General features: G+C 32.2%; 1 protein-coding gene across 2 annotated transcripts in view; it reads right to left on the bottom strand.

Annotated features, from left to right (window-relative positions):
* LOC123552019 (single-minded homolog 2-like) overlaps positions 1–13,413 on the bottom strand; it is a 39,351-nt gene extending 25,938 nt beyond the window's left edge. The window contains exons 1-2 of one of the 2 annotated variants that reach the window (XM_045341372.2): positions 12,161–13,413; positions 3,155–3,345 (exon numbers count right to left, since the gene is read on the bottom strand). In XM_045341372.2, the coding sequence (XP_045197307.2) occupies positions 3,155–3,329 (175 nt within the window). In that variant the 5' untranslated portion in view covers positions 3,330–3,345; positions 12,161–13,413. Of the gene's footprint in view, positions 1–3,154; positions 3,346–5,364; positions 5,856–12,160 lie in introns of those variants that run through there. The other variant, XM_053541563.1, reaches the window with a different exon arrangement.
* Between the last annotated feature and the right edge of the window lie 10,259 nt (positions 13,414–23,672).

The following is a 23,672-nucleotide window of genomic DNA, read 5'->3' on the forward strand; positions in this document are numbered from 1 at the left end:
TGGACATCTGAGCTCCCAAAATCCACATATTTCTATAAATCGTCAGTGATTTGATCATACCGCCGCTTTCAAAGAGCACTTGAAATTATAACTTTTAAATTGGCGGTCAAAAGCTATGGGTGCTCTGCATTTCATTATTGACCAATCCAACTTCAATGTATACTCAAAACATCTCTATTCATCTTTTAAAAAATGTAATATATGTCGTGAAAAAAAATGCAATAATCTTTCAAAGAATTTTCTAATTTTAATAAACCACGTGTTCTTTTAGATTAGAAATATGAAACTCACTGTGGTGAATCTGACAATGTTTGCAGTTGTTGTCTGGGTTGCATATGTGTTTGTTTAGTATTTATGCACTGCAGTGACACTTGAACTTTCTCAGTGTCTGTTCTATTTGTCTCATCGAGTTTTAAATGGCTTTTCAGATAATTTCAATTGGATCTGAAGATTTTAATCCTCCAAAAGAATCTGACCAATTGTCCGGTATAATTACTGAAAGAAAACTGCTTTCTCATAAAGTCCACAACAAGGAGAGGGACTTTAGAGGTGAGTGTGGTCAATAGATAAGTGCTGGACCCACATCTGGCAAAGTGGAATGTTACTTAGATTATGAAAAGAGGAACGTCAGTAAGAAAATAGTTTTGCGCATGTTTAGATCGAGACCCGGCGTCTCTTTTTGAATACTTAAAACGTAGAAAGATCTGCCATAGAAATGTTTATTGGTTTATTACAAAACTATGATATAATAATCTAATCTAATTTTTAATTTCAAATTTTGATACCGAAACAAATGTGCATGTTTATATCATTAACGAAAATAATACTACTGGATTTGGAAAGAGAGAAAATCTTGATGTCACGTTTTATAGCACTTAATATCACGTCATACTTCTAAAATATCGTTTATGGTATGAACTTAGATGTATGTGCGCTGATTATTTCATCAGATTTTCAGTCTTTCTTTGAAATGTAATTGCTACAATTTTGATAAATAACTTCATAATAATTGTAATAGATAAAATAAAAAAGAACTCCTTATCATAGTAAATTTGTTTGTTTCTTTGAGGAATAAATATCATACACTTCCGTTCTTTGAAAAATATTTTTAAAAAAACGTCAACATCTCCATATCTATATAGCTTCAACATTCCAAAGAAAACATTTGCACGTCTATTTTATGAAATATTCTGCCTATATGATTATTTAGTATATTCACATGTAATATATCTGGTAAGTATTCTTCGTGCAAATGTTTTTACCCTACACTTCATTGTTTTATAATATTATATATACATGTAATATTAAAAAGGCAGAAAAGACACGCATTTGTCTTGTCTATATCCACATTTCAGACTTAACAAGTTAATGAATACATGCTCCGAGCTCCGATTTTCCAATCTGAACAAGAGGCAAGAGAATTATAACTATTTTATATGACAATCACGTCAGTTTGTCTGATTTAAAACTTGATAATATTATGTCATAAATGCACACAGATGACAGAAATGATTGATCTAAAACTTTCAAATCAAATATTGAAAATTCGGAACATTCTTTTTTTCAAGCAATATTGAGTTCATTAAAATATGGAAATATTTACACAGCAAAATGATTAAGTTCACTTTAAACATAGCACGAGTTATATATTTTGTCATTATTTGATTAGTTCCTTCTTTAAATAGAAGTAATAGCATTTCACATTGCTTCTGAAGAAGTTGATGGGTTTATGAACAAGGATGTATATAGAATGCTTCATGAAGGCAAGAAACAAGGTTTGATTGTAGCTGAACATAACATTTTTTATAAATGTCCTAATCGATCACAATTCTGGTATCTAACATTTTATTCCACTTGATGGTTAAGCATCTTATAAATGTATGCCAACACTGTTAGACCAATTGATTACAGTGAATTTATTAGTTCCAACATTGGGCATTCCAGCAATACTAGCAGTCCTAAATACAAATAATGTCAGTGACAAACGAGAAGAAATCTTTTAGCACTGTCATACTTCCATAATTTGTATATCAAAAGTGTAGTAATCCCTACAGTAAGATGATGGCATATTGTGTAAACTCATTAAATTGAAAATCTTGTTTTTTACATTTACTTAACGATATTGACTGCTCTAAAAAGATGTATACCGTGATCAATAGACAGAATTGGTTTGCTTCAGTCAATGATATGTCTAAATTAAATTACAATGCAAGACTGAAGTTTATCAATTTGTTATGAATGTTATTTAGATGTAATGTAACAAATGAAAACCATTGTAAGTAATTTACATGTCTTAAGAATATGCTAACATTCTCTTGAAATTAAAGTTAGAGAAAATCGTAAATGCAAATGCTGTAATAAAATAGCTGTTGAACCTGACTATCATTTTCTTCTACGTAATAGCTATCTTGGGTCAGACGCCTGGCCAACCTCATGTCAAATAACAATAAGCTAATGCTGTACGGAATTACTGTTAATTTGCGTTCTGATACACTAAGAAACGTGTCTTTGTTTTAATATATTTAGCTATGTTATATATTTTGTGAATAATTGTGTGAGTTATGTGTCTTAGTTATTTTTCATAAAAATATCTGTCAATTTGCCACATAAAAATGAAACTGTTATATTTTTTAAATTCGTAAATAAATTCTTCTTTCGCTTTCCATTTCTATGCAATTTCTATTTCAGTTTTTCGACAAAACATATCTTTTATAGATAGAATATAATAGTACAATGTAGTAATTGACAGGATATTATTTCAATAAGACTTTGCATAAACAGCTACCATCGAGTTTAAACGCCTTTTCCAAAGCTCTGATAGGGCTTAAATCATTACGAGTTTTAAAAAATCGAATATATTTACTTGTTAAATCCTTAGATGTCTGATCGCATTGATAAATGCTTACCCTAAAGAAAAAGCGACCACATACATTAATTATGACTGTTCTAATAATTATGAACACTTGTTTGGTAAGTCATTTTCTGGCTGAGTCTCTGTGGCACCTTGGTTGTAAGATACAAAGATCATTGCGAAGTACTCGTTATTATTTCAAATAGGAGAAGGTGTATCACACAGTACTGTATACCATGTCTGAGATAATGTTTGTGTTTTTCACAAAATAATTGTTATACATAGTAATGTCAAGTTACTTACCATCTGGAAAAACTGTTCTCATTTTAAGATAACTGGTTGATAGTCGTATTATCGAAGCTTTGTCCAGTTGGCTAGTTATGGCAGTAGGCAAGGGGAGCATCTTTGCCAGTTCGTAGAATTCCGCATTTTCCTTTTCCCGCCGCGTTCGAGCGGCGTTCTTTGATTTATCTTTCATTTTAAGTGTGTAACACCTGAAATTTTGATATACATATTGATGTTAGAGAAACTATGTACAGGACAGATTAAAGCAACAAGCATTGTCGTCTAGATATCTCTAAACAGCTTTACCTTTCGAAACTTTAGCTCAAACTTCTGGTGTAAACTGATTCTTTCCGTTCAAAGCTAATTATAGATAGATAGGATATCAATTGTAGGAATTCGGAAAATAAAATGTTTTGCTGGTCATCATACGTTCATTTTCAACAGCTTTACTATCTCCATTGGTAGAGATACTCTGGAGAATCACTGAAGATACTACCGTTATGCAAGAAAAACACATGCAAGAACGCAACCAAGAAAAAAGTGGACTAAGTGGACATTTCACAAGTATTGTGGTCTGATTAAAGAAATACAGAAAATGGATGGCATTGACAAAACAGAATTTAAGGAACATTTTCATCTCAAGGACGGGTATACAATATATAAGGTAATTATATCAGGCTTTTTTCATGTTAGTAAACAAAGTATGATCAAGAAGTACTACTTATATATAACATGCCCGTAATCTGTATCACTTATGATACCCTACCTTCAAATGATAATTCTGATTCGCTTGTATTAATCGTGCCGTTTTATATACAGATACAAGTACAGTTATTTTTTGCTTATACAAATCGTTCTATCCTATATTCAAATGTAAGTAGTGTTGTTGTTTTGCTTGTATCAATCGTGCTTATCTATATTCAAATACTAGCACCGTTGTTGTTTTGCTAATCTTAATTATGCCTATATTCAAGTACTGGTACTGTTGTTGTTTTGCCTATATTAATTGTACTATCCTATATTCATATACTAGCACCGTTGTTGTTTTATTTATATAAATCGTAAAATATTTTCAAATACTAGTACCGTTGTTGTTTTGCCTATATTAATTGTACTATCCTATATTCAAATACTAGCACCGTTGTGGTTTAATTTAGATAAATCGTAATATATATTCAAACACTAGTGCCGTTGTTGTTTTGCCTATGGCAATCATGCTATTATATATCCAAATACTAGTACCGTTGTTGTTTTGCCTATGCCAATCATACTATTATATATCCAAATACCAGTACCGTTGTTGTTTTGCCTATATTAAGCGTACTATCCTATATTCAAATAATAGTACCTTTGTTGTTTTATCTTATATTCAAATACTAGTACCGTTGTTGTTTTGCCTATGCCAATCGTACTATTATATATTCAAATACTAGTACCGTTGTTGTTTTGCTTATATTAATCGTATTACCCTATATTCAAATACTAGTACCGTTGTTGTTTTGCCTATATTAATTGTACTATCCTGTATCCAAATACTAGTGCCGTTGTTGTTTTGCCTATATTAATTGTACTATCCTGTATCCAAATACTAGTGCCGTTGTTGTTTTGCCTATATTAAGCGTACTATCCTATATTTAAGAAATAATGTATAGCAAAAGTGTGCTTTAACACTATTTATGCACGATGGGCGGTTATACGTTTGGCGTAATAATTTCACGAAGGCGTAGCTCGAGTGAAATTATTTGTGCGACGTATTACCGCTCGAGTGCATAAACAGTGTTAAAACACGGTTTTGCAATAAATTATTTCGATTTTAATATGCCCTTAATCTAAAACAGTAGATAAAATATAGCAGCGCCCTTTCTTGGTCGCAACAAAAATTTGACGTCACCGCACTATTTGACGTCATTCTATCGTAAGAGTGTTGTAACAGAGACAAGCATATTAGAATCAAATAATAGTACTATCTCATATTCAAATACTTGCACCGTTGCTGTTTTTGTTATTTTTATCATGCTATTCTATATTCAAATTCAAATACTAATACTGTTGTTGTTTTGTTTGTTAGATCAACATATGGAAAGTCACACACTTCCAACACCTCACAGCTTTCTCATTAGATAGTATATCTATTAAATGCTTATCAGAGCTCATTTTAGAAAGAACGTGTTTTTCTGGTCTTTATAGAATCTTTAAGTATTATTGAAAACACGATGATTTGCACTTACCATTCATCAAACTTTCATCAAAATTCCCCATATATCACGCACAATTATGACCTTTAGCTCCTCTATTTAGTGCTTATCTTTGACTTTTATCTCGGGAAATAAAAGTTCCGTCTTTGATTAGGATCAAACATACTATACTCTAATCTTTTCAATTATACTCAACGATAACGAATGTATAATAGTAGTAATTATGTCAACTTACTCAAAGTTTATCTTACAGTTAATAAGTACACATTTGGCCTAGTAGAACTGGAGTTGGAAGGTTTGAATCCCATTGGGATCTCCCTGAAATGCCAGTTTATGAGCCGCCGCCTAGTTTAAGAATGGTTGACCATTGCCTTCATGCCTGGCATGGAAGGATATAATTTGGGAGGTATAAAAATGTTTAAAAGCTAAAGGTGTCTTCTAACTGAAAACGACCATCCCTTTCAATAGGGATGACAATATAAACAAATACTTAATACTTTAATATAAGACAGAAATGATTTACCAAAATATCATGCAAACAACTGTGTTTTATTTTTTTTTTTAGTGTAATTTCGTGGGGAAAACATATGGGTTCACCTGACTGCGTATTCTTATTAAATGGGACTTTATTTGGTTGTCAACGATGACCATGGGTGAATCATGTATTTACGTTAATTGTTAATTCGCTTTGGTTTCATTACGTCCGGAATAAATAATTGTGTATGTAACAATAAAATGAATCATTTAATTGACAATTCACGTGCAAATTGTTTCAGAAACATTGAATTGTTTCGGAAATAAGTAATCTTTCTAAATATATCGATAGACTGAATGTTAAAAATGCGAAAAAAAATTACTCTTTGGTGTGTATTATGAAAAGGCCGAATTCTGTCTTCGAAAAAAAAAATGCTACATATAATATTATATGTATTTTTTTATGATGCTCTTCCAAAGCATACTATAATAACCATTAACAAGTATACAGACCTTCATATTAGAATCAAAATAATTTATACCAAAAACCGTATTTTTACACTATTTATGCACTCGGGCGGTTATACGTCGTACAAATAATTTCATTCGGGATGTGCCCTCTTGAAATTATTACGCCCGACGTATAACCGCCCACCATGCATAAGTAAGTGTTAAAACACTCTTTTGCTCTAAATTATTTCTTAATTACATTATCAAACATATAATACTGAATATTGCTATGTTTATTATTATTTATTTCCTCTCTATATCCATGCATTATTCATTTATAAAACTATTGAAAAAGAATCACTGTCAATGTCGACATAAGAAATCGTAACGCCATTTTTGCAAGTATTAGATTCTATTGATTTAGTCTGGCACAAAGTTTATTTCCATCTGCATATTGTAAAACTATTCCTTTCACTTTGCAGCAATTGTGTCGTATTTTTATCATTTCTGAACAAGATAACTAGCAACAAGTTGTAGAAAATAGCAATATTATCAAATGCTATACCTATTTATTTGATAACAATTTATCATGAATCTCGGGGTCAACCAGAGCGGTATTTTCTCACCTGGTATCTTTGGCAATGGAATTTCCATTGACCATGACGACCGTATCGAAGTGTTGTAATTAAATTCTGAAAACTGAGCTGACTGACCCCAAGTATGAGGACAACAATATTCCGTTTCAGTATTATACATAAACCACTTCTATCAAACGTTTTAATTAATAGCTGATAAGCTCTAGGACTTTCATTTGAGGAAATATATTTCTGTTTCAGTTTTAAGTTCTCCGTTGTAGAAGTTAAACAGTTAGGAACTTAGCAAAGTTGTGAATAACTGATTGGGCCAAATTTGACTCAAGGAAAACTGGGATGGTTTATTTCTGTTCGTAAAACAATGATATTTTTCTGTTACACAAGTATTTTATCATATATAAACTCTGATTTAGAAGTTTTTTTTGTTTTTTTGGGTTTTTTTTTTTTCAAAACTTCATGAAGATGATGTTTTGTAATGTCGTAGATTTGTGTTAAAAAATAACTGTTCTACCATTGAATTAATAGATTGCCATACAAAATGTATTTCAATTACGTCCTAAGTACACAAAACAGTCGCAGGGCTATATAGGTGTTGTAGAAAGTGACTTTTTAAGCTTTTCAGTAAACATTCTATCGTGAGAAGACACATAATAAACTCCCCTATCATTTTCATCGACATCTCAAAGTGTTTCAGTATTGTTGTCATATCTAATATCGTACTTTCATAATCCAGAAGCTATCGCAAATATTAGGACAGGTATCATCATTGGCGGTCTCTTTGATGTTCTGTCTTGTCCAGTGCGCGTTTCAATCGCGCATTATTTATTGTCCGTAATGTCATCAAACAAAATATTGGGTTACTGATCTTTGTTATATACATGTTAAGTGTTGAGTTAATCATTTTGATCTTGTTAAATACATCTACTAAAGGCGGCGAATTTTACATAATAAAGGGACGTAATCGGTGATAAAGGGTGATAATCCTTGCGTGTCTTAAGCAATTGTTGAAAGTTATCATGCATTAAATGATAGAGAAAAATGACAATACCGTGTTAATGAAATGATAAATAGGACTGGTTGATCAAAACCAATGGCGTCTGTTTGTTTTTCATTACATATGAAAATAATAATCAATGGTACCTGCAAAAACGCCAGTTTTAAACTGAATTTGTTCTAGCTTTATGTACATGCATAATTTTCAAAGTGCGATTATTTTTCTTTTCCATTTCTGTCTTTAGGGAGAATATATGAACTTTCACCTGTCGTTGTATTTATACAAATATTTAAAACATATGTTTGAAATGTCAAACTATTTGAAAATCTTGAATACTATGATCTATTAGACGTGCTACTGCTAAAATAAAAATTGAGCACACGTGACGTACTGACTGATAAAGCATGGCATTCTGTAAACTTTGTTCTAAGACATGAAAGAAAATGTATTTTCTGTGATATAAATGGTACGGAGGACGAGTTCCACAAAACGATTTGCGTAACAAAATGTATTGGTAAATATCGTTTATAAAAACCCAAATACGTTTTTCTTTAATTTATGTTGTTAAAATCAACAAATAAGACCACATTAATAAAACTTGCACAGTTTAAAGCCTTTGAGTTTAGACACATTTATTGACTTGGATTTAAGTCTGGTTATGCTTATATTGTTATGAACATAATTCTCGCATCCATGCAATTATATATATTAAACATACTGTTATATATAAACATAAGCTACGCTTATGCCTTTTTTGTTTTGTTTTTTAATATTATCCCATCTTTAATAGAACACATTAACATGTTATACATTACTTTTTATTACTGTACTTAACACAAATCGTTGATATGACATTGTATTACGTGATTTTTTTCTATGCGTTAATTAGCTTAACTGGTCTGTGTTTAAACCCTACATCTTTTGTTCACAGGAGATAACTCCTGAGAATATTAAATTTATGTATAATTTTGCCCCTTTCCTTCTAAAAAAACACAGATAATTAGAACAAAGAAAGATCTCAGTCAAAATACATAAGAGAAACTATTTTAAAAAATATATAATAAATAATAAAAAAAAGATTATCTAGTCGGTATCTAGACTGTGAGCGTAAGACGAATAAAATCTATGTTATGTCTTGTTATTACAAGCAAAAAAAAAAAAAAAAAAAAAAAAGAGAAAAACGTTTTCTATTATATTTTATTTATCAATAAATTTATTTATTTAATTTTGAAGAATCATAATTTACAACTGAAAGATTTTTACGTTCTTCGAAAACGATTTCAATTAAAATATTGAAGCGTTTTGAAAGAAGCGTAATTTTTCCACCGCCTCATTGTACAACATCATGAAATTGTTTCGGTTTTACTTGAAGTATAACTTCCAAAGAATTGTTAAACTGGTGCAAATGACAAAGTTCTTACTTGAATTTCAGTCCTAGATATCACATAAGATGTTTTCCTTGGTACATATTCTTTTAAATGCTATACAGGAATGATAAAAAAACTGAATAGAAAACTAAAGACATATACTAATATATGTAAGAACTGGGTCTATTAGCATATCCATTATTAGGCAATGACTACATGCTGTGCAGCACTTCAGACGCGACTCGTGCAATACACAAACACGTGTCGTGTGTCGAAACTGGCACGGGACGAGTTCACGCATAAAAATGCAAAGATATGTTACATAATAATGTCTAGACTTAACTGAATAACAAAGAATCTAATTCTGTCATGTAAATTCGTTTTTATATAGTATATGAATAAAGCAAAAATGCAACACCAGGCTCTTGCATTGAAATAATCATTGTTCTTAATCAAATATTTTTTTTAATTATTTATTTATTTATATTTAAACTAGAAAATACCCGCGTTGCCCTGTAATGAACTCGAACATTATTATTTAGATGTACACATGTAGAAACTAAGATTTAAAGTAAACTTTCATCATCTGCCAATGTGTGCTATGGCGGTGCCTCGCATATTTAATTTCACCTTCGGAAGCAAATCGTAGTTTGATAATAATTAATTTCAAATCCTAACCAAATCATTGCGGCCCGGTGTTAACATAATTTCACTGCGGTCGTATTATGTACTTTTTGTAAACATTACCAATAGAGGCCGTGTCAGATTCAGATTATATTTATCATATGAAAAGAAAAAATGTTACGGAAAATTCGCACACCTGTGAGGCACTTACGTGTATAATGCATCGTCGAATTTAGTCCCATCTTTTCGTAACCGTCGCTATTATTGACGGAGAAAATCTGTCGAAATTGGATGCTATTTTTAAAAAAGAAATATTATGAAGTTATAGTTAATATTTTGTCAATATTAATTTTTAAGCTTGATTAGAAACTGCACGATTTTATTGAGTTAGAAGTTGATCACGTGCATTTATTTTCAAAAGATGTGCTATTCAATATACATAGTTGCTATTATGTAGTTATTGAAATTTTGTTAAAAGAAAAACAAAGAATGTATAGATAAAATATTCTGAAAACCTACAAATAAAATATGATATTAAAATTGTAAATATTACATTGATATATTCATATTTAAATTTCCTTATTTTCTTTTGAAAATTGTCTCAAAAAAAAAAGGCGGAAAAGAGAACAAAATGCGGCATATGTTTATGTTTATCCCCAAAAAAGGAGATGTAGTCGTAAAAATTTGAATTATAAAAGGCACAATATTTTTTGACATGCCCTGCCGTCCTTTACATCTCTCAGTGGTTATTGTAACACATGATAGAAAATTAATTTCCTGGTCAGGTAATAATTAATCACTTCAACGACAACCGATTGGATATCGATTACTAATTTAATCAAAACAAACTTTTTTACTACTTCGGAAAAGAGAGAAAGACCGAAGACGGGGTGGTTGGTGGGAGTGGGGGAGAGAAACAGCATGCCGGGAGTAGGACCATTTACATAATGTCATGTGTGTTGGTGTGTGTATGTTGGGGGGGGGGGGGGGGGCGGGGGCGTTATAAACCTGGAATATATTTTAAATCGTTCTTCAAGTCAGTGCACTTCACTGTACTTATTCTTGTTACTTCGACAAAAATACAAAATTTCAATAGAAATCAGCATAATGTCAACAGAAGTTCCCTATGGTAAGACAAAAAAGAAAAGAAAATGAAAAGTAAAGAAAGAACAGCATTAACTGACAGTTTTTTTCTCTAAATATCTATATAAAAAAATGAGATTTGTACCAAAAAAGAACTGCCGTTATGAATAAGTTCTATGATTTGAATGAATTTAAATTACACATTTCATATCGAGGGCTTGGTGCAAAACAATTGTAAGTGTATATAAATAAAGAACAAGATACAATAGTTTTGCACCAAGCCCTCGATATATAAACATGTTCGACAGATCTTAAGGTTACTGTCTTGTGAAAATTGTATTCTGTACAAATAAAATCTTCCTTGATAAAAAAGATATCCAAACATTACATAAAGACTGAAATTGAATCCAATTTGAATTAAGTGAATGTCCGATTTAGAATGACACTGGCGGTGACATCAAAGGGTAGGCTGGTAGATTAACATGTTTTATTAAACTCATCTTGTTATGTTAGCTTTTATACTTTGTCAATTGAGCATACATCGCAAATCTTACACTTTTTGTATTAGTTTACAGTCAAAATTTAATACATTACTGTGTCCACTGTCTACCTTGTTGAAATTATGATGTGAGGGTTGTGTAAATTTGTATTTTAAATATTAAAACGTCACTTTGCTTTTATACAGAACAATAATATTGTTATTCAAACGACAATGATAATAGCAATAACAGTACTATCATTCATTTATTACTAGAGAAACCATACATAACTATACTAATATAAAAGTAAATTACGTGTTTGTTATCAAAGTGATGATTATTATTTTCTTGCTTTCTTGTTATCATTGTTGCTATTATTATTATTATTGTTATTATTTACTTTTATTATTATTATTTTTATCATTAACCGCTACAGTACTGATATTCAACTAAAGAGTTTTAGAAAGTAATAAATTTTTAACGTTTACTTAAAAAGTTAATGGAAATGTTTTTGATTTATTAGTTTATAATCCACAGTAATCATTGTTTACATTTCTGTTTTAATAAATTTTGTTCATTCTGTAATTACCAATTTAAAAATGAAATTGTGATTTATCACGAAACAAATTGTTTACCCAGGTGTGATAAGAAAACTAGATTCTGTAAATAAATATAACATTAAATAAAGTTACAAGACAGAATTACTGCCGACAAGTGAAAAATGTCTGCCTGCCTTTGCCCTACTGACAATAAAACATCACTTACCTTACATAACAAGTTCCAATAAATCAAATTTAAGAAACACCAAAACAACACGTATCAATCGGTAATAACAGGGTGTCAATTCATTTTCTACAATTCAAATCACACGTTAAGTCGCCAAGTTCCAATCGACGGCACGTTCAACCACGGTCTGTGAATCAAGTTGAAATTCCCAAACCGTCAAACAAGCACGTTCTGTAAAGGAGCGCTTGTTTGGAAAAGACTCCGTAACCGTTTCGCTCCTGAAGTTCTAGTTGATAACGCCAGCTCGATGGAGGATCACAACCAGCTGATTTGGCACGTTTTCGTTGCAGAAACACGCCAAAGTAAACTTATTTCTTTTATTGTAGTCACACTTTCTCTCCTATAAACGAAGAGCGTCACATTTGCAATTTCAGTCTTCCAGTTCACTTCGTTTCTGGCACTATTTTTCCTTCGACGATAGTTTTAATGGATATTTTTTCTAACTTGGAATTATGTGTTTCTTACTTCTTTAATCACTCGTTTCTAACTCTGTGAAATATAAATAGATATATCCTGCATTTGGTAATCGAAGCAAAGCTTCTCACCAGTGCTTAAAGTGAGTTAAATTAATTCATTTTTCTAAGTGTGAAACTTCAATAATGAATTGGATGTTAGGATTTTATTACGATCCCCCGTTATATGAATTACTTATCAAGCCGAGTGTAATTTGAACACTTGAAACCCACACCTGTGCGCTAGATTCAAGTTTTAATTTCATGTCCCAGTGAATTTCCAATTTGAACTGACGCTTGTCGAAAGGATGCACTGATAATCTCAATTAAATAAATTATCTGACTTTTCGAAAAGTGTTTTGTTTTAAATATATAATTTTAGACATTGAACGGATGTTTGGGATAAGACAGGACATCACCGGAATCTTTTTCAGCTCACGTGGGCGTTCTATCTCTGTGGGGAGCTATTTACAAACTTACGATTGGCTGCTAGTGTAAATAAAGAGCTGTCATTGGTTCATTGATAACGCGGCTTTTAAAGCCTGTAAAAACGCCCAAGTAAACGCCTACTATTGATGAATTTTTAATATCTTCACGGGAGATTTGTTTGAAATTAAGCAAAGATGCAGGGTATTGTTATTCTTGAGAAAATGGAAGCATATTAAAACACTCCGTCCAATATTTTGGAGTTTTATTTGAACTGTATTTCAGAAAATCTGACTACAGGAAATACGATCTTGGACAACCGCAGTCTAGTTTAACTAGACACATTCTTTTTTATATTTCCACTATTTGTCTCGGGCAAATACTTGTCAATTTTTTAACTTTATTTAACTCTCCTAGCGACCGGGCATACAAATTATACAATCTAATAAATACCATCAAATTACTTCGTAGCGGTGATGATATTAATAACTTTTCAGAGAGCGAATATTTGTTTTCTGATTTTGTATTTGCATTTTTCACGATTCTGTCGTTTCTGTTAGATTTTGAATGGCAAATTTTAAAAAAGTCACAGAAGTTATTGTTAATGTTATGTAACTCTGACTTATTCATGCCTAATCAGTCAATGCGCTAATTAATTGCTATGAAGAAGGAAATAGGGCTGAAATTGACGCGCCTTTTGGGGGTATTATCTCAATTGGAAATCGATTTTAAAATCAGAAAATTAACTGGACTGCGATACATTTTAAGTTGAGTAAGTTGACTTTTTATAAATTCTTGCACGTATTAGTACATAAATGCATCAAATCCAATTCTTATGGACTGATTTATAAACTATACATTTCATTTATTGCAATGCCACTTCTAAAAAACATGCATTTTATTTTCAATAAGCCAAATAAAGTACATTCTACCATATTAAGGACACAATTATATACAAACCATTGTAACATCACAATGAAAATATAGTGCAATATTTAGCTATATATGCAGTGTCACCTCTGCCAAAAAGCACTGGCCGAGAGCAAACACCTCCCTATAGGAAGCTTTACGTTAGATAGACTATTCGGTAAATCCACCTCTCCACAGTATCCACCTTTTCCGTATAGACAACAAACAAATTTTGTCTTCCCATGGGTGTTCGCTACAGTGAGATTGTGTTGGTATTAAGGTAAGAAATAGTTGAAGTTACGCGGAGTGTTACTGATAATGTGAAATAATAAACTAAGAAAAAAAACGGTATAAAATACACGTAAAATGCATGTGTAGAATGTTGGTCATGTCATCATTTAAAAGTGTTTCAGACGCTATGCTCCGTCCAGGACAAAGATTTTGATTTTGCAAAACTATGTCGGAATTAAATTTACATGTCACTATACACCTTTTGAAACACAAGTTATTTTTGCGGCCGGAATTCATTATCATATAAATATATTGCATTTTTGAAAGAAAATATTAAAAATTATTTTTAAAAAATGAGTATACTACAGAGTACAATTTCTTAACTTGCACAATAAGTAAGCATATTATATACATATAAATGAAACAGATTGTTAAATATTTTATGATCGGGTGCAAAAAATATTAAGACACTAAATCAAAATTTTAGCTCAATTTCTTTTCTTTTGGACAAAAGTAACATAGTTTGTTAGATTAACTTACAGCCTCTGCTAACCCACATGAGAGAGTTGTTGGATTTTTTAAAAATATTAATCAAATCCGTAGTATTAAAGGAGTCATGTCTTTACTTCTAATTCTATCCATCAATTACATAATTATTAAAAAAATATGTTTGTATACATAGGTATATACAGTTGGAAACATGTTTAATTTTTGGGAATATTTGGTTTAAATAAATTGTTTCTTCTTAGCAAAGAAATTTGTATTTTGGGCCTAAATGAATCTTTACCTGCGGATAAACACACAAAAAATCGCTGCATTGATAAAATAGTACTAATATCATTATTGCTATTTTGTTTAGCTGGTACTTCGGCTTGCCACGACTGCGTCAGCTGCTGTTCAACCTATCCAGTGAACCCTGCATATTTCTTCATTGTACTAAACAATTTTCACGATTTCTTAAATAAACGGGTGCCGATGGAGGTATTGTGCGACTCCTCATTTTTTCTGCCGCTCCATCGAAACGGCATTGTGCAAGACTGATGAGGGATGAAATCGACACACATTTTGATATAGTTCATCATGAATCATTGGGGGTTTAAAATCGTATCATCAAGCTAATGCCTCAATTTGCGACAAATCACGTTCGCTCATTGTTTGGACCCACATAAAATATGCTGCCGCAGAATAGAACATGTCCGCACAGTACTGGTCGCGAGTTTGTCAAATTGTCTGTATTTAAGCTACAATAAAGTTTTATGATTCTCGTTTTTCTTGGATAAATTGGACATCTTAATTTTTTTCACAATGTTTGTGTTTAATTCTTTGAGAAATCGTATGATATAGTTTTTAATTTATCTTGATAAAAAGTAAATAGATTATTGAAATTTGTATAACGTTTGACGGTTTCGTGATTCTAAAATAACAGTTTGAAGTAAGTATTTCTATAATGAATAAGTTAGGCGTTAAAAAGCACTGGGCCATGTTTAGCCTTATTTTCTTCTCACTTTAGCAATTAACTGATGAATACAAGGGAGAAATACGAAGATATCCACATACCACTGGTGATGCCATGCTTTGGCAAGCGAAGTTTCTCGACCTTTCGCCAGAATAGCAGAGTGGTACCATTCTATGTAATGTCTTCGGCCCATAAATATTGCAAACAAGTATATTTCCATATACCATAGAAAAAAATGCGTTTATGTTACTTTCATGCAAGACAAATACTTTACTATTGGCGATGTATAGAAAGCAGTGCACAATTTTTTTAGTACTGTTACCAGTCTACCATCTTACAGATAAATCAAATTAATGGACGAACTAGATATATTCCGCTGGTATACGATAATTTACTTCTATTCTATCTGGATAAATCCTACAATTGCTTAAATTCTAGCTGGAGCAGAGAAAAATATATGGACTGAGTCTGTAGTTTGGCCCATGAAATAGATCTGTATGAAAGTTTTAACATGCACCAATAGTGTACGACAATGAAAGTGGCAGTTAGGGGTCACAGAGCCCACTCGTACACCATAGATAACAGGGGTTGTATTACCAGACGAGTAAATTGCAGTTTGGGTTTCCCATACTCTTTTCGCAGCGATTTGTTATCTTGGTAATTTTCACTCGCACCTGATTGTGTATCCCGACACCTGTGTCTGAGATAACCCCGCCGACGGGAGGTCCTCACATTAATATGAATCACAAAAAATGATTCTGTGCGTAAAATGCAAGTTGTTGCGGTTAAATAGAGAATAACAAATTATATATAAGTAATATGTTATTGATAAACATTGTTGTATTGGAGAGACTTTATACACAAGGTTAAGGTAATATATATGCATGGAACATCGAGATTTCAAAATCAAGTTAAAGTATCCGGTCCAAAAATAAGCAATTTCTATATAACAGTGCTATTAAAATATATCAAATATTGATGCCTGGTAGGCCCATATAATTTTGGTATCATTTGAAAGTTTATTGTCTACTGAAAAAGAAAATATATATTGCATGACAAAAATATGTTATAGAAAATATTTTGTTTTACTTTATTGTTATCGCATATATTTGAAATATGTTTGAATATTTGATTTACATAGTAGAAATTATTATTCAATACATTGTTTTTGACTACCTCCTTTTCTGATTCTCACTGTATAAGTTCATGGACACCATCGAAAGTAGTTCATTTTCAACCATGGGGCAATATATCAATACATATAACATGTACAAGAAGCATTATATTCTAATGACATTAGTATTTTTTTTAAAAATATACTAGTATTTGCCAACAGAATTTCTTTACATATACATATAAGTCTGTACTAAAATTATGTTCTGTTCTGTTAGAACTGTATTGTACATGTATAAGCGGTCATCAGTCAGTCCTTTTTTATATTAAAACACCGATCGCAAACTTTCTTAACCGATGTAACACCAGGAGGAAGTTTTTTCACTTCAAAAGGCCAGTGTTCCCACGGGGAGGAAAATGAAAATTTGAAGAACGTACACCACAAATTCCACTGACAAAAGGTAGAGGATTAGCAACTGATTTGTACAGTACTCATTCCCCGTTAATAAAATTTTTATCAAAATTTAAAATGTTATCGTTAGTTAAGAGAATTTCACAAGCCCATAGAAAGTGATTAGGAAGGCGTGAAAAGTTAATCTGTAACCAGATATACTGGGCTGTATATGGACAATTTGTCAGTGAATAGATAGTTGGTTACGCGCACCTGGGGGAAGAACTGGTAAATGAAATGTAATCAAAGTTATAATAAACTGATCGAAATAATTATAACGTATTGCCTTATTTATCAAATATAACGGCATAAAAGGTAACATGCCAACAGATGAAAACTAGTTTTAACAATATAATGGGTATAGCTCTTTAACAACACTGCAAGCATGTAAATGAATTAGAATAGGAATTAAAACTGATAAAAAACAAAACAAGTGTCGATCAAGAAGTTCATGCAACACAAGTCTCTTAGTTACTCATTTTTTCTGAAAGAAAAAAAACCAACAAACGAATGAGAACGGGCTCGTCACAGTCTTTCAGATTAGCCTTTGATAACGGGCATCGAGCATTAAGTATTTATAAGTATCTAACGTGGCTTCAACAGTTTTGAAAATATCTTTCATATTACCAATAGAAAATTATATTTTATGAAATTTCTCAGACATTTAGAAAAAGATGTAGTAAAAAAATACAAATTTCAAGAAATTCGAGTTGTCAAAAGATATGATTTTTGTGTCCTTTTTAAAAAAATGAGTAGAGGTCTTAATGCAGATGCATGTCTGGTTTTCATTCAGCAAAAAAATATGATTTCTAAGGTTGTACAGTTTGAGACATTAAAATTTAACTGATATAATATAGAATGGCCAAATATCAAACCAAATTTAAACTTGTTTCCAAGAGGCGTTAGTTTTTACCTTATAAGCAAATTCGCTCGTCTATTTTTTTCTTGATTTTATGGGTATAAATGTGACTTTTCAAATGTTAACCCTTACCATGCTGGACAGGATTGATTCTGCCTTTGCGACCAGTGTAGATCATGATCAGCCTACACATCCGTGCAGTCTGATCATGAACTGCACTATTTGCCATTCAGTCAGTATCTTTTTGGTTAGCACCCCTTTTAACAGTCAATGGTACTGTCGAAATTGGAAGATGGACAAGTTCATTATAAAAATTTAGCAACAAAAAACAAAAAAAAAAAAACAACAACAGAACAAAAGCAACAAAAAAAAAAAAAAAAAGAACACAAAAAAAAAACTATAGCAACGTATTCTTTTAAATGTTTGAGGAATTTCATAAATGATTTTGTTTGTTTTGGTTTTTGTTGGGTTTAACGTCGCAACGGCACAGTTATAGGTCCTATGACGACTTCTTAAATGGTGGATGAAGACCCGAGTCTCTGTGCATTATATCATGACGGGTAGAACCACCGACCTTCCCTTAGCGGCTGCTGGATGGCTTTCTTACATGAAGAAGCTTTCTTACATGAAGAATTCAACGCACCGGGTGAAGCTCGATGGACAAGTGGTTCCCCAGGGACAGTTTGGCAAACTGTAGTAGCACTATGAATGATATTGCGAAGTCTATCGAGTAGGCGGTAGAAATTTCGACTTGTGTGTGTATAGGTTATACGTTACTGAATACCGAAAAAAACAAAAAACAAAACAGAAGTGCATTTCAAACTGACTATTCTATGGTATTTATTTGACGTAATGGACTTGCAATGAATATTTTATTTTATACTGTACATCTAGAAACGCAACACTTGGTCAGCAGTCATTATTTTTAAACCGATAATTGACAAGAAAACTGCACTTACTTGATTTTTTCTTTGGTTTTGGTTTTGGATGATGGTCAGGATTATACACGATTTTACAATACTACTATACAAAATTCAAATATACATGTATAAGGAAAGCATAAAATCGAGGGTAAAACCATTGCGTTTTTAGATGTAGTGAGCATATATGAGCCATGCCATGAGAAAACCAACATAGTGGGTTTGCGACCAGCATGGATCCAGACCAGCCTGCGCATCCGCGCAGTCTGGTCAGGATCCATGCTGTTCGCTTTTAAAGCCTATTGCAATTAGAGAACCTGTTAGCGAACAGCATGGATCCTGACCAGACTGCGCGGCTGGTCTGGATCCATGCTGGTCGCAAACCCACTATGTTGGTTTTCCCATGGCACGGCTCATATAAAGCTTTAATACATCAAGTTTCAAAGACCGAATAAAATATGAAACCACCATCTTAACAATGTCGAAGACCGCAAACCCAAAACCCATTCTTAAAATGTTTAATTTATGAAACGAGTGATATATCTCTGAGGAATCGTTATTTGAACCCACAAGGATTATTATTTTAATATAATAACTTATCGGAGATTGATGGAAAAGATCGGAAAGGTGCTGATTATATTTATAAAATTCTTTTTGTACGGAAAAGAAAGAGTAAAATATCTGGTATAAAATCCTGACACTATGACATGGATATTTCGCACCAGAAAGGGAAGTAATTACGAATTAGAGATAATTCTGTGTGATAGCGTACCAAGAACTCTTTAGGACATTTTTTTCTTAATATCGTTGTAATTTCTAGCATCTTACGGCGACGCGTTTTATAGTTCAAGGGAGAATGAAGCTGAAGCTATGTTTCTGCAATTCTGCTTATAACTCTGCTGATACGTAAATACAAAGGTACTACACAGTAAAATGAAAGAAAGTAAGTACAAAAGCGAGGATAAATTGAGTACAATTTAGGACGGGGTTATGGTTCTTGTACACTATATTTCCTCTACTTAATACAATCTATTACGATGCATGTATTCTAATAAAGTCTAAAGGCTGCAAAGTTTTTGCGCAAGTAAATATCTAAACAAATAACTACAAAAAGGAAGATAACTGGAAACTATTCAACAAAGAATTATCGTTTTTGTGCTCCGCAATTTCTCTATTTTCCATCTATTCTTTGAACGGCCATCAGTAGTTGCTGCGTTATTATCCAAAAAAAAAAAAGTAAATATAAAATGGTTTATACAAGTCACTCCCTTTTCTTGTCACCTTTTATTGAAGTTGCTAAGTAATAGTCAACACAAATTATCTAAATATTAAGGAAAATACTAAAAATATTTACTGGAAATTATGTGCTTTTTTTGCGCTCAGCAATTCCAAGTCCTAACGATGATGACCATTTTGTCTTCTGGCGCCTGTTTCACGATAGTATAGGCAATGATTTAGTGTCCTGTTGCCTTTTTCTGACTGTCCATTACATTTGTAAGTCTTATTTTTGCCACTTATTTTTAATAAGGTTTAACATATACAATTTTAGAAATGTAACTTACATTTGGATAAAATTTCTTGTTAAGTTTGCTGCACAAGCTATAAATCTTGCATATCCCAACAATGTAAAATAATAATAATAATAATAATAATAATCATCATCATCATAATAATAGTAATAATAATAATAATAATAATAATAATAAAAATAATGAATAAACACCCGCAGTATTCTAACCCTTTTGTATGGCTGACAATAATTGCTTACATGCTTGTGGGGGGGGGGGGGGGGACAATAATTGCTTACATGCTTGGGGGGGGGGGGGTGGAGGGGAGTTACGGCAACGGGACTGTCTTTATCGGTTTTGAAAAATGGACTTCTTTACCTTCGCATTACAATGGTGATGCCCCCCTCCCCCAATTTTCTTCATGGAGTACCATGACAATATAGAAACCAATTGGTAGCCTTGATAGTCGTCTACCATCAATGATATGGTAGCGAAACTAAGCAATTAAAAATGAAAAATAAAATTCCTTATTTCTGATCAAAACAAATTCAGATGTCATTATTTTAATTACCAGTTCGTGTCAATGTTCTATTTATCTGGCCACCGTTTTTGAAAAATATCTTACAATAATTAAGATTGTTTATTCAAGTACATATCCGTTACAAATCAATTTGAGTTGCATTATTTATACGGACAATTTATGCAAAGGTAGGGGCAAAAGAATTTCCCTAACTGGAGACAGTGGTAATTATATATTCATTTATTCGAAACAAAACCAAAACGAATACATGCAAATAACCGAAACTGTGCTAAATGTCAAGATTGCGTCACACCGCTGTATACAATTATAAGGACAATGTATGAGAAATCTTTGAAACAAGGTATTCCGAATGCGGCGTCTATGATTGGCATTGCTATTTTTAGCATAATGACAGTCTGATAGACTGACCAGGACCAATCCTAGCTCTATCAACTTGATTATTTGCAAAAGTATTTGCCTTACGTCTCCCATATGTCACATACCAAATAACTTTTTATTGCGCAAAAACGAAATATTTTAACAAAATGTTATTTCGTTATAACGTAATGACGAAATCTTCATTAATTAACTGAAATCTTAATTCCTATTTAAAAAAAAAAACAAGCAAAAAAACGAAATCTTACTTATCCAGCAATAAAAATACCATTACAGTTTGGTGACATTTATCGTAAGATAGTGGCATATATTGACCATGAGTGTGACTATTCTTCAGTGCATTTACATATTAATTCAATGAAAATAATCTATGATAGTGTTTGTAAGATTTCTTTGTATGTTGCTAGGTGCGTTAAAACGCAAACGGAGTTATGACACTTTGCAGTTATAGATCTTTTGTTAATACAAGCCCATGCAGCATCACTTCCATTTCGTTTCAGTTTGTGGACGGACTGTTAGGGTAGGCAACTATAGTCATAGATAGGGACTTATTTATGCCTGTTAATCCAGCATCAGTAGTGAATCACCTTAGCAACATAATATCTAAGCCTATATCTAGTTTTCTGTTCTTCCACTATCATTTTATAAGTTCTTGAATGCCATGATTATAATTTTTCTTTCTACCACTATTCTATGGAGTCAATGAAGCTCTGTCAAATCGCTTTAATCATGGACATTAAATTTTGTTCGGCTTAAGGGGCCTATTTTTAAATCATATTCAGGAAACCTATTTAACCCTTTTTCCACCAAACAGTATTTAGATTTCCTCTGTTAAGCCAGAACCGTTGTATGCCTGAACATGGTCCCGGGTTAAGTATAGTGCTTAAATATAAAAATTGTACTTCTTCAACTGAACAAGGCTCAGACACAATATATTTTAGCATTTGCTTTTGATACCTAAACTGGACCTATTTCAATGCCCCCCAAAAATGACATTATATGATTCATACTGTTATCTGTATGTGCATTTTTCACCTGTACGTGCAGTTTTCATGTGTATATGCATTGTTCATCTTTACGTGCATTATCCATCTGTACACGTGCACAGTTCATCGGTACATATGCATTGTTCATATGTACGTGTACTTTTCAATTGTTCGTGCATTGTTCATTTGTACATTCATCTGTACACGTGCACTGTTCATCTGTACATATGCATTCATGATCAACAATTAGGTAAAAATTGCCGTCTTATCGGTAATTATCCCTCTTGAAATCACCTGGCTGTGCGATATCGATTTTTATCTGGTTGATATTTTCCAATAGAAACAAAGAAGGAAAAAAAGTTTGAACAAATATTGTTTTAATTAGAAAGAACACACAATATTTATTATCCTATTAAAGTGTTCGTCATTCCTTTCTCTTTACAAAGATATAAAAATTATTTATCTAAAATGAAGAATTAATGCTTCTTGCGGCGATTAAAAAACATCAGTCTCAGTCTCTGTTTACGGCATATAGTTACTGGATAAAATAAGCAAAAACCTGTGAATGGTTCATATATATGTAAGAGTATTTTTCAATTGTACGTGCATTATTCGTCTTTCATTCATCTGTACACATGCAATGTTCATCTGTACGTGCATTTTTCATCTTTACGTGCATTAGTCCGTTAGGTCTTTAGTTCGAAACCATTCCTGTTTCGGGTATAATACTACACGATTCAAGGGAAAACGCTACAGTAAAATTCTACGAAAACTGTTTAGCAGGATATGAGCACGCAGGTATCAGCACCATTTCTAGAAGATTCAAGGTCACAGACAAGGGAGTGAGGGTTAACACTTCGTGACTCAGTCATACACCAGCTTTCGATATAACGAAATCAGAAGAATTATTTCGATCGAAATAAGAATGTATTCAGTATATCACTTATGAGAATCCGTCCATGCCGATAAACTCCACATCAAATGTCGCGAAAAGTTTCATAGTGCACATGTGCATGCTTGCTTGATTTCCGGCAGCACTTTTAGCTCGACTATTCAAAGAATAGTAGAGCTATTGGACTAACCCGTGCGTCGGCGTCCCGATTTGGTTAATTTTTTGTATGTAAGCCGGTATCTCAGTAACCACTTGTGGGAATGGATTGAAACTTTACAAACTTATTCACTGTGATAAACTGACTTACCTTGCACAGATTCTATAACTCTCTTTTGCTTTTTTTACAAAATTATTTACAAAATTATTTTTCGA

The sequence above is a fragment of the Mercenaria mercenaria genome, chromosome 4, assembly GCF_021730395.1.
Source record: "Mercenaria mercenaria strain notata chromosome 4, MADL_Memer_1, whole genome shotgun sequence".
NCBI lineage: Eukaryota > Metazoa > Mollusca > Bivalvia > Venerida > Veneridae > Mercenaria > Mercenaria mercenaria.